At 26.4% G+C, this 14,424-nt stretch overlaps 1 protein-coding gene across 1 annotated transcript; it reads left to right on the forward strand.

Moving 5' to 3' along the window:
* The first annotated feature begins 237 nt into the window (after positions 1–237).
* On the forward strand, positions 238–13,261 carry LOC100571347. Its single transcript, XM_029485253.1, has 6 exons — positions 238–1,481; positions 5,865–6,003; positions 9,577–9,697; positions 10,633–10,820; positions 12,760–12,925; positions 13,211–13,261. The coding sequence occupies exons 1-6, from the start codon at positions 1,454–1,456 to the stop codon at positions 13,259–13,261; spliced, it is 693 nt and encodes a 230-aa protein (XP_029341113.1). The 5' UTR covers positions 238–1,453.
* Positions 13,262–14,424: the final 1,163 nt, after the last annotated feature.

Consider the following 14,424-nt stretch of genomic DNA (forward strand, 5'->3'; position numbering starts at 1 on the left):
ATTTTATTTTTTGAGACATGAAGAAACATTCATTTTTTTGTTACAAAATTCACAATGGAAGGAATATTTTTTAATTATGATCAAAAAGTATAACCATTGTCAAAACAATAAAAATACTTTTTTCCCCATCCATTATACAAGGTAGACAACATACAAATTGTAAAACTATTAACTAATCAGTAATAAATAATTTGAGTTTCTGACAAAATTTAAATAATTTTAACAAGTCGTAAATTATCTAAACACATTTTTGAAATGATAATCGGTAATTGATATTTTCAACTAATAAAACAATATGATCACTGGTTAGATAAAATAGTATTTAATCTGTGATATCACAGTGCAAGACCTGGTAAATGGGCACAACAGTACCATTGCATGTTATATAGTTATAAATAATCGATCAACATAATTTTATAATGATCATATAATCACTAATTAATAAATGCGTACCTAACTAAAAAAATTTCAATTAATCAAAATCTGTATGTACTGCAGGGTACACACGATTTTTTTTATCCTGGCATAATTTTGTTGGAGGCATAGTCTGCCGGGGGGCCCGTGCCCACCCGGCCCCTCCCGTAAACACGCCTATGGCTGCAGTAAGTAGTAACTAGAGTATTTTTTACTCTCACTATATGGATTTTTGTTGTTGTTACCTACTTGTTGTTGACTACACCTACGCACTTCGTATAGTTACGGCGAATAAAATAAAACTTTGGATAGTATACTAGCATCCATTGTTTAGAGCACGTAAAACTGCTTAACTGTATCGTGGAATTTTTATCGGGCATTTCATAGTAGGTAGGTACCGCAAATAAAATTCCCAACAACCCATATACTCAACCAAACTAATTCAAAAATATCACAAAACTCACGAATTTTTTTTATTTTAACGAACTAAACACAAGTCACAAATCTGAAATCAATGGCACATTTTCACGTCATCCATTACTATACAATACTTTATTAATGTTATAACTTGTGAGTTGTGGGTGATAGATTTTCCAAAACAAATAGTACCTAAATAGATACGAATATACGATATACCAATTTAGGTATTTGTAAACGTACAATGTACTACTTACCTATAAAATTCACTAAAATTAGTACCTTTAATGATATAAAGGAGTCAGAGTAAGGTAATGTATACTTTTAATAACTTGTCAACAACTATTTTGAATATTTTATACAATTTTTATCAACGTATCATAATTTATAACGCAGTTCATAATTTATTACTTATTAGTCATTACTTATTACTTATATTATAGTCCAGCGTAGAAAATATTGCCATAGCAACACAATCAGAAGTTAATACATACAAACAATACTTCCCTAGTATTCAGTTCTGTAATATTTTTTGTACAAGTGAACTAATTTTAAGCTTTTAATATTTATTATAAAATTATACAACACCTTCTGTTCTATTAAAAAAAAAAAATATTTCTTCATGTCAGCAGTAAAAATGAAGATTCCAGGTACGTATTAATGTATTTTAGATAACCTAGCTATAATATATGTCACTCCCTGTAATTTATAATCATATCAACCATCCACATACAATATTATACATATATACCTTACCGGGCACCGGCTATAAGCGTATACTTTAATAAATTATTCATAAATTTAACATTCGTATCAAACAGTGTTCATATAATCATATTGCTATTCATTAACGATTAAAATGTATATTATATAGTGAATAGTGGTTTCGCAGTTATTAAATAAATCAAATATTTATTAAAAAAACTTTTAAAATTATTTACCATGTTTTCAATCATATAAGATTGATTAAAATATTAATTATAAATAAAATATTATTGGGTTAGCACTACCTATGGCAGCGGCGTATCTAAGGGGGTTGTTAGGGGGTTGTACTCCCCTCCGATGAAAAAATATTCTGGATACGCTACTGACCTATGGGCTATGACATATTGACATGGTTCCAATTATATTATATGAAAATTGGTATACAAATTCTCAAGAAAAAAATCTCCGAAAATATTTCAATAAATAATACAAAACATTACATTTTTAAAGAAATGATGATAATTAATAAATTAATTATTACACCTTTGGCCGTTCCTAATATTTTTACTATAATGTAAGAACTTCAAATATTATTGAGAATAGGTAAGTATACAATATTAACTATTATTAAATTAATAATTTAATTTTGGATTTTGGATTTTCGGAGCGATGAAGATATTGGTTTTAAAGTTATGTGTATCAATTTTTTCTCCTGTAAATAACTATGAAGCATAATATTAAAAATATAATTTAATTTAAAATTTGTATATAAGTCTTGTAATCTTGTTAAATACCAGTTTTGGTACTTTTTATCAGACTCATAAATTAATATGTCTAGCACATTTTTTTTTCCATGAACTTAACAATGTCACCATTTGAATCAGTATAAATTATATTATTATTAAAAACAATTTGTTCCGAACAAAGTTACATGAAATTCTATGAATTCAGATAAATGTGTAAATAATTATGCAAATTCTTAAAGTATAAAAAGTTTATTAATATAACAGTTTTTACCTGTTTTGATTTAGTGGATCGATTAAGGTATTGATTATCTTACAATGTAGATATTGTGTTTTTATATTTCAGTTCTGTCTTCACATTATAGAGTACCACTGAGTAGTAAAAATTAACTTGAAAAATGTTTTGACTACGAGGGAGATTTCTGGAAGCAAATTGGATTTAGTTAGTACTATTGTAACTACAGGAAATCAATTGATTACTTTAAAGTAAAAAAAAATCGCAGTACTTTTCAAAATAACCGGGAAAAACAAAAATATTAAATTTTTACCAAATTGTTATATTATAATTTCTTATATTTCTTATATACACATGGACGTGGTATAATTCTAAATATTTTGACTCTTTTTGGGCTAGGTATTAGACAGGTACACTTATTAGACAGATAGGTACACTCATTGGCGCAACTAGGGGGGGTGAAAAAAGGTCTTTAGTACCCCCCCCCCCCAAGTTCTAATTTAGCACCCCTTATTTTTTAGGTGTAACTATCATTATTATATTGAAATACCATAAATTTTATATGTTTTTAAAATATGAAACACTATAGCACCCCACGTTTTAGAGGTCTATAGTTGCGCCTATAGGTACACTACTATACACTCAACTGTACAGAAGACTACTTTTCCCCTTTTTAATTTTCTCGTTTTTACTTATCGACCATTTGAAATATTTTAATATTATGCATGTTTCCTACGGTGGTGTGACCATTAGGGTGGCTACTAATTGTATTGTATTTTTATTTTTTATATTTAAATCATTTATATAATGTATCCGGTAAGTTTTAAAAATACTTATAATTCTTATATTATTTTTATAAATACTTATATTATCTTATAAATATATTGATTACAGTCTATAAACAATGACAAAAATAAATTTCATTTTATTTATAGAATTATATAATATTTCGTCATAAAAAACAAAATATTATTGATTATTTTTGAAAATGATCTTTTAAATATAAAAGTAAATAAATTTTTTTCCAATATTATTGCTAATAGACAATAATAACTATATAGGTAGATATAGTACCTACCTATATTTATTATACATAAACTTTCATATCATGCTTTTAATTAATAATTAAAAATAAAAATGATGGTCAGTTAAATGTATATTATTATATTATAATATTTGTATATTATATTATTATAGGCATGTTATACATTATAATATAACGAGATAATTAATATTCAATATTGTCTTAAACTTATATTCTGTACGACTGTGCTCGTATTAAATTGTAAAATGATAAAAGAACTCTGAGCATTTTATTTGGTGAAATACACGCATAAATGACAAAAGACCATGCATGCATGTTGCGTCAGGCTACAACATTTCACAACAGTATGTAGTCTGTACTCTGTAGAACTGTATGATGCTAGCATTAATATTGTAGGTATTATATTACACGTCTGCGTCAGTGGTTCCTAATCTTTTTAGATTTTTAGAGACGGGTCGATGGCATATTATTGACACTATATTATACAAAGATTTGATTAAAATGACCGATATGGCGATATAACGACATTTTCCTGATTATTTGATCTTATTATACCTACCATTATTTCAATATGTTTTTAAATGTATAATTCGTATAAATTGGTAGGTATAGTTGAATTAATTTTTTGTTTTAATTCATAAATAATTGACACGTTGTATCGTTGTCTATAAAATATTGAAGGCATAGCGATATAATCTGACTTATATTGATTAATATAAATGATTTACCTAATAAAAAAAACCCAAAAAAATAACCCCGTGAAAAAAATAACCAGGGAAAAAATAATCCTATACCTAATAAAAATGATGTGTACCAGGTGTACCTACCTAACACATATTCACGAGATTTCAACGACAGAAGACGTAGGGTTTAATAACAGTCAATTTTAAAGAAGTAAGAAATGTATAATACAATTTTAATAATATATAAATATAAAACAAATAGTCAATATTTGTTCAGTCAAAATCGTTTTGAAATGTCAATAATACATTATAACCATTTTCATAGGCAAAACTATAATTAATGCCATTACTCATTAGGACAATAAATATGAAAAAAATTGTAATTACAAAATAAGTTTTTTATTTAAATTATATTAAGTTAGTATATATTATATGCTATCCAGTGTATAATGATTTATCATTGAATCCAAATTTAACATTATTTGTGGGGACATAACAATTTTAGTAATTTTACGTATGTAATACATTTTACTATACGCAATGACATACAAATATTTAGATTTATTTTTATTTTTACCTATTATATAATTGAACCCATTCTCACTATTATACGGTAAGGTGGTATTGGCTCAAAAGTTAATAACAATAATCATATAATATGATAGAAATATACACAAATATACTAATTAAATAAACCATTGTCCCCTGCACTTTCCCATGATTAGCTTTCTATAATTTTGCAAACTCTTCTATTATGGTGCTATTTTTTTCGTACCTATTTTTCACGGGGTTATTTATTCTGACTTTTTTTTTTCGGGGACTAAATTTCCGGGCTTATTTTTTCGGGGTACCGATAAAATTATGTTACTGTGCTACGAACTCTGTACCTATATAATTTTCATTAAGAAAAAATTACAAAATATCTGACATCAATACAAATAAGCAGAAAATAAACACTGGTCATAAGATTAAAATTCTATTTGCTTTGTTGACAGATGTACCTACTACTTATAATGATTAATACTTTATTCATTATTGACTATTGTAGCTAATGTGTTGTAACTTAAATTATTGTAACAAACCATTTCCGTTTTGAAAGATAAATTATCTATCTTTAGATAGGTAAGATAAATCTGCATTATAAATTAGAATATTTAGTATTTAGCTATCTTAGTGTTATATCAACGTTTTGAGATATTGGTAACAAATTTGGGTTTTAGATATTTTATTTATCACAGAAAGGCAAGAACTAATACAGAAACATCGAACGTTTTAGCATGGGTACTAGGTACCTATATGCTTATAATCATAACATACCTACTACTCAGATAGTCAGACTAATACGAGTAATGAGCCAATCAAATTATAAATAATAACGAATAGCGTTATTAGTAATAAATAATAATTATTAAATAATGATAAATTATCATTGATAATCAACATCCGGTAATTTATGGTTATATTGGCTTTAGTATACGCAGTACCTACGACCTACCTACTGTATACATTTAAAAAAAATTGTCTTTTCGTTTAGGAACCCAGCTAATAATATCCGTTTGTAATTATCAACTACCTTGTCTACCTATTATTAATAATTTAACCATTACCATTTATATTTGCAGAAGACAATATTACAACGTATCTGACAATGAGAAGTCACTTTAAAAAGATATATGATGTAAGGCCTAGAGTAAACTGTTGGTCTGAAGCTTGTCCAAGTAAAAGATTATTAAAAAATACTATCAATATTCGTGATTTTCAGTAAGTTATTTAAAATATTAAAAAACTTGAGAAAAATTCTAACATTGGTGACTATTAAACTATGGTTAACGAATTTTGACTTTGCTTAAACTATAATTATAATAAATTATAGAAATCACCACTATCCAATTATTATAATGAGTATAGTACCTACAGGTAAGCTACTAGACAGAGCACTAAGCCCCTAACTGAAAAAAAAAAACATTTCGGTAAGGGGCGGTAGTTCCCATTTTTTTAATATGGATATTGCAGCCGTTACGTTACTGGACACTCATCATTTTTACGTTTAAAAAATAAAAACTCTTTATTCGCTCGTTATTACTGATTTTATAACAATAATTAATATAGTGTTTTTATTAATTAAACAATATTCAAAACAAAATTGTTCTACTTTTAAAAAAAACGTGGGGAGGGTCAACCCCCCCGTCAACATCTATAACGGCCTTGATCGTATAAACTTTTGAACAATGGGTAAACGTATTACGTATATTAGGTAGGTTCTAGGTAACTATTAGATATTATAGCACAGTGATTCCCTGGTTCCCAACATTTTGAAACTACGGATCACTTAGAGAACTTTCGTCACGGACCACCTCAATTTTAGACCTTATTTTTCTTATAAACAAGAATCTGACAAATCATGTTATTTCATATATTTTTGAATTTAGATTCTGAATAAACAAAAAACAATGAAGTCCCTTATATCAGGCCTATAATAATATTTATAATTGATCAATTTTAAGTAAAAGTTTAAAACTATTAACAATTAATTACTATTATAAATAAATGTACATCATATTATATTATTATATTCATTATAACGATTTACAGACCACCAGTGGTCCGCGGACCATAGGTTAGGAACCTCTGTATTAGTACGTTGCAAGTTATTAAAGACAGATTACACATCTCTTATTTTTGTATTACCATTTAATTAAAATTACATTTTTTTTTAAATATTACTATTATTTCAATATTCTATTTATAAATAATATGAAGATAATGACAGCGCTCTGTTTTTTCTCTCTCTAACTAACTCATAAAATAGACAGTACGCATTTGCTTAAAATCTTCTTTTTTTTGTGTTTTTCTTATAATGTTAAAGTAAAATCAATTATTACAAAAATTATAGACAATAATATTTTTGAAGGTATGAGTACCGTATGATATATCGTCTCAAAGCAATTAAATATTTTTTTTATTTTTTTATTTTTAAACTCAAATAATAAATTATAAAACGGATATGTTTAACACTTAAACCTACTTCAACGCAAAGTGCGGACTAAGGATATAATTGATATAAAAACATTTTAAAAAGTAGACATAGGTACATAAATTGTATACAGTACAATTTTACAAAATAATAAACATATATAATACTTTCTTCTTGCGATAACTAATATTACGCAAATGGGTTAATCATATCCTTGAACAATTGAACCAAATTAATATTTGTTAAAACTTGACCTCGATATAAGCATTAAGGCTAAGCCACCAATAATAAGCATATTTTGATAATTATTATACATTTATACCTAAAGATCAGCTGTTCTAACATTATAATAATTGTAATACATAGCACAATGACACATATAAATATAAATTATATAATAAAAATAAACTACCCACATACATCAACAAAAAATATAATATAATAAATAATAAAATAAAATAATAATATAATTAATGTATATTAATACATTTCTGAGATTATGAGGTTGGGGTAAGCTTGAGAATTACCTATTTGTTGTATAATGATGCTTATAATAATTAATAACTAATAAGCATTTGCCCCAATTAATAGTGTCTATAAGTTATAGGAATATCTAATCATTATTAATACAATAATATTTATAAATAGTTTAATGCATTATACCTGTAAGAACAAAAAGCTAGTGACAATGTTTAAAAAAAATATACCTAATCATATTATTTATATTTATCAAATCCGTAAAAAGTTTAGTACTAGGTACCCGCCGTCCGAAGTATCTAATAATATACAATATTGAATATTTATATATATATATATAATATATAATATTTACCTGCCAGTTATTACTTATTACTTATTTTAACTAATAGCCGTAATAATCTAATAACTGCGTTGTTTTTAGAGTCAATATTCTTTCATTTGGAGTTTGAACTAATTTATCAAAAATAAGAATTAAAAAATATAATATAATACCTATATTATATTGTTATAAAAATAATTTTTTTTTGATCAAAAAATTGAAAAATGCAACTTATATTTTACATTTTTCTTAAATTTCTGTATACTGTTTTCAAACATGTACATTTAGATAAAATTATCTCCTCTAACTGTGTTTCTGTGTACATCACATTTAATGACAAGATGACAGTCACAGTGAACGGTTCATTGAAAATTGTACAGTTATATACCTAGTTTAACCTTTTCGTTGTTAAACGATAAATAACTTCTTACTTATAAAATGATGAGGCTAATCGTGAAAATTTGACGATTCGTATGACTAGAATTAACTGCGATTAACATCTAGTTACGATTGGGTTTTGTGCTAAATTATTTAGCTGAATATAATACATAATAAATTGAACATTGAACCACAATAACAACAATCAACATAATATATAACGCAATATGTTTAGTATTGCGTACCTACGACCTACCTATAGAAAATTGTACACATTTTTATTTTTATGACAGAATTTTTTAAGACATTTTTTTTGCTGCATTAAGTAGTATATTATTAGCATTTTTGAAGTTTTTTAGAGCTATTAAATCCAAACCCTAGACTTATTCATGCAATTTTTATGGCAAAAATTGGTTCAACCTATACCGTATTACACTGTCAGCTATTTTGGTATTAATTATTTAGATAACTACTAATGACTTAATAAATTATACTTATATAGGAACTAACTAATATAAATAAATAGGTATTATTTTATTTATTTTACACAATGATGTATACAATCTGTACATTTATGCACAATTAGCATATTTGATGAGGGTTGAATACATATGAAATTCTTGATAAGAAGCCACCCACTAGTGGCACTTGTCAAAAATAGGTATTATAAAATATTTATAGAAATTGATCTTGAAATAGTCTCTGCTCAAAATCATTTTTTGTAACTATGTAAATATGCAATGATTTATCATTGCATTCAAATTTAACTCATCCATTATAGTTATTATTAATTATATCTACTCAGCAGGGACGGATCCAGGGGTGGAGCCTAGGGGCCTAGATATGCCCAGACATATTTTTTTATAAATATAAATATAATACATTAAATAATCAATAATTTATTTATCACATTAATTACATATACCTATTATTATGACAACATTTTTAGTAAAGTACAATAATTGTATTTGTATTGTAAAAAATTGTTGCCCCCCCCCCCCCACAGATCTTTGCTCTGGATCCGTGCCTGCTACTCAGTAGTCAGTACTCACTGATGACTGATGAGGCACACTCAAAAGTGAGGTATACTATATACCAGAGAGAATTCCTCGGTAGATTTTGATCTTTACCTATAACCTAACTATAATATTTTTCAATGCCTTATACTTAAAAGTATTTACAGAGTTCTACCACATTATTGTAATTCAACAATTAGTTCTACAGCAAAAAAATCAAAACATCAAAAATATGATAATAATAAGTTATCTCGTTCACCATCAAGTAAAAAGAAGTCCATAAATAGAGTAAGTACACACTTCATATTATTAAATACCTATGAATTCTTTATTAAATATTATAGCCATGGCTATACGGGTAGGATATAGGTATTTCATATTTATATTATAATGATTAAGTATATAGGTAGGTATTTACTTTAGGTACTCTTAAATCTTAATAGTCTATTAAATTATATTTTAAGTGACTAATTTATAATTCTATACCTACATTATACTTTATAGTTTATATAGATCACCTGTATATCTAGTTAATCTCAAATAAACAAATATTTATATTATTTAAGATTATGATTTTGTTGAAGTTCGTCCAATGAGAGCCGAGAGGTTTCTCCACTCTCTGAATCTGAGATTTAATTTAATTTAAATATTCTTTATTGCACATTCTAAACAGCACTTCACATTCTGATTGAATTGCATCAAAGTCAGATATTTTTGATCCATTACTTTCTGGAGAAAATAGCAAAAAATATGAACCTTGTAAGTTTTGTAGTGATTCGTTTAAAATAGTTAATAGTTGCTTAAAAATTTCAAAAAGTGGTTGAATTGTAAGTATGCATATTTTTAATTGTCTTTGGACAAATTAATAAGAACACTTTTAAATTCTTTCCTAAAAAATTGATGCATTGAAAATTCTATTTGATTGTTTATATTTGAATCTAACCAATTTGGAGCTCTTCTTGTTCAATGGTGAGTTATAAAGTCTGACATCGAACCCACTTCTCCTGTTTTAGTAAATAAAGATGCACTCTCAATTAGGTTGTCCATAGAGTTGGTATCGGCCCTGAATTATAGCAGTTGTAGGTAGATACTAGCAAGTAGCAGTGTTGTCTTTGTAAGGTTGTATGTTACCTTCTTCAATATTATATTATTATATAGGCATGTTATCTAAAGTACCACTATACTACTATAACTATGTCTTAACTCATCATTCTTGATTACAGAACTTAAATTATGAATGTGCTTTTAACGATGAAGATTTTGGGTTTGGATCAGTTGAAAATAGCAATCGAAGATATTATTCTCCCGGAACCCATCAACCCCACCTTGCAGAAAACGCACCTAAAACATTAAGCAGCCAGCAACATTCGTTACATTCAGAACATCCGAAAGAACCAACCAAAAAAAAAGAGTAATTATAGTTTGTATTTTATTCATTGCTAATTTAAATATCTACTACAATATAATAGTTATGACTTATAGGACATAAGTTATAACCCTAATAGTACTGGGAACCCTGTGGGATATAGACAATAATATTATATAGGTAGTCACCCATGTCCCACTGATCACTGTCCTAATAACAGCAAGGACTCCCCCTAAAGAGTGAGTAAAGATGTGGAATTCACCAGTAAAAAGTGTCAGTAAATTTACGTAGTATGTTGCATGTACTATGTAGTTAATTGGTAATTGTTTTACTGGTAAAATTAATACTTACACAACTAAAGCAAAACCTTGAGACATTGTTCTTACATATTATGTATTACTCAGTCAGTAATCAATACTAGGAATAGAAACCATCACATTATATTCATGGTCCATGGATAAGCAAAGCTGGGCAGTAACTAGTTAAAAAGTTAAAAGCTAAGTTAAAAAGTTACTTTTTTTGATAAACTTTTAACTTAACTAGTTAAAAAAAAAATAGAATGTAGAAAATAACTTAGTTAGTAACTAAGTTATTTCTTTTTATAAATAATTGTAACTTAACTTAGTTATTTTGTTAAAATGAAAGTTATTTGTAAAAAGTTATTTACGAATTTTCATATTATTATGATTTATGTGATTAATGAACTGTATATTATTTGCATTGATATATCTGAAAACCGCGACGGAGGTATATCCATAGGCGCAAATAGGGGGGGGGGGCTTTAAAGGCTAAGCCCCCCAAAAATGTCCATAGCCCTCCCAAACATTTCCTACATTTTGTTTTAAGCGTATTCTATATTATCAAAGTAAGGCCCTATTAGCCCTATTAGCCACCCCAAATCTCAAACGCTATTTGCGCCTATGGGTATATCTACCGACGATTGTAGGTATGTATATTATTGTATTTATTACTAAACTATAGACATATTATTATAGCATTTACTAATAATTAATATACTATAGAGACATATTGTAATTACTAATTAGTAGTATTATACTATTATAGTGAATAGTGATTATTATTATTTATTTATTACTTATTTGGAATATAACTAGGAAGTTTATATGTTCTATGAAATGACAACGGTTATGACTTATGATGTATGTTACATCGTTACTAGTGTACTGTGTACATTGATAAGTACCTAGGTAATAACTAATAATACAATTTACAGAACGGACCTAATTAGTAATTTCTGATACGGTGATACTTATACCGTGTTTTCTACAAGCTACACTCTACATTCTTTTAATATTATATTGGGATATAAAGAAAATAATATATAAGAATTAATTGTTGTCAACTTTATAACTTTATAAGTCTCTACATTATATAATATATTTATATCAGTTTATGTAGTAGTGTGTCAACTGGTGTAAGTGTGTGACTATGAGGATTCCAAGTTCCAACAGTGTAAGAAGAGGGTTTATAGCAGATCATAATTTTGAAAAAAACATTATTATTAAAATTCAATAAGTATTTCTTATAATCATTTATATATATTAGGTGTATAATTTATATTTTAAATATAAGATACAGCTATAACAAGTATTTATAAAATAATATAGTCTGTGTATTTATTATTAATTTGTTTTACTTTATAGTTTATACTAAAACTAGTTATTTTCCTCCGACGAGATAAAAAAAATGTTTATGAGTAAATTAAAGTTATTTAAAAAATAAAAGTAACTTAACTTTTAACTTAACTTAGTTATTATTTTCATGAAAATGTGTAACTTAACTTAGTTACTCAAATTCAGTAACTTTATAAAACTAACTTTAACTTAGCTTAGTTATTTTTTATTTAAGGATAACTTAACTTTAACTAGTTAAAAAATATGGTTAACTTGCCCAGCTTTGTGGATAAGTGAGGTAGATATACCTAATAGTTAATACTAAAATAATTTGTCATTGCTTTTTTTAGTAAGTTTTTTCAAAATACAATGGATGAATCATACCAACGATTTCTTGAAGAAATGACAAACGAAGTAGTAAGACTTGATTTATCAACAGATAAAGCATTGAAAAATGTTTTTCGTAAACATATAAAACACAATATTGGAAAGCTTGATGAGGTAAGTTGTGGTGTTGTGCTTACCTATAATAATAATTATGTGTCAATGTGTAATTTATTCAATAATAAAAAAAAAAGTTGTTGGAAATATTTTATTCTAATAGAAGTAGATTAAATAGGATAATAAATTAGTATCAGAAAATTATTATACAAATATAAAGCTATTTTATTTACTACCTACTTATACTACATTTAAAAAAAAATGTTTTACCACCATAAGAAAATGGTGCCGCAAATTACTATGGTACCTATTTCACAGATGAATGATTTTAGTTTCATTTATTATTGATTTTTTTATGAGTGTACAATTGATAAAGAAAAAGCCAAAGAGACATTTTATAAATATGATTAAGATAACATATTTAATTAGTAGCTTCCTACCTACTCTAACTAGGGCGCCTATCAATCAAAACCTAAGGTGGTGACAAATGACAATATCATAAAAAAAAACTAAGAACCAACAAAATTGCTTTTATTAAATAACAGAAAATAGATATACAATATAGGTACTACATAGATTATAGATAAACGATGTAGATGTAGTATACTAGTATAATATTATCAGTAAAAATTGTTAATTTTTGACAATTAAAAAAATTACTATCAATTCACATTTGTTTAAGGGAGTGATATGTCAACCTCTTTCACACCCTAATGGGTGCTCTTGTCAACTAGGTAGTTAACTATGTACCTATATCGAATAGTACATACTACATGTCCTACATACCTATCATTTATCAATTAGGTATGTATATGGTGTATTGACGTATAAAAATATAAACAAACCATGACATTTAAGATTTTTATTTTATTTAAATTTAAAATATTTAAATTATAACATAATATATAAATACGTAGGTACTTTTGAAGATATAAAATATGATATAGTTAAGTTTTTTACATGTTAGAGGTACCTATTGACTATTATATATTGTTGCATATCCTTTGGAAGATTAAGCTAATAAACATGATTTAAATTAACTAAAAGCTTATAAATAGGTAGTTTTATTAATTAAGTAGGTACTAAAATTAACGCACTTAATCCTTAACAGAAGTAGTTAATAAATAATGAAAAAAAATTATCTGAAGTTATGGGCTTAAAACTGTTAGGTACCTATATCATAACTGTTAAACGCTTAAATCAAGAAGAAAAAGATTTGTTTGTATTACGTTTTAAGTTCTAGGTCAAGTGTCAATGTTGTATACATATTATTGAATAATTGGCGAAAAATTGTTTTTATTAACAAAACAATACTTTTGCTATTATAACTAATAGTATTTGGTATTTTAATATTTTTTCACATATATTATTTTACATTGAAGCTGAATATCATTGAATATTATCAATTTAATATTTATTATAGGTACATTTTAGTAATAGTTTTAAGAGGACGCCACACCCGCATGTGTTGTCGCCGTCTTACAAACGTGTAAATACCAAATTTACGCTCAGAAATTCAAGTTTTATGCTGTTACCTTAAAAATTAGAGTGAATCGACCTATTATGAAGCTTGC

This window comes from Acyrthosiphon pisum, chromosome X (assembly GCF_005508785.2).
Source record: "Acyrthosiphon pisum isolate AL4f chromosome X, pea_aphid_22Mar2018_4r6ur, whole genome shotgun sequence".
Lineage (NCBI taxonomy): Eukaryota > Metazoa > Arthropoda > Insecta > Hemiptera > Aphididae > Acyrthosiphon > Acyrthosiphon pisum.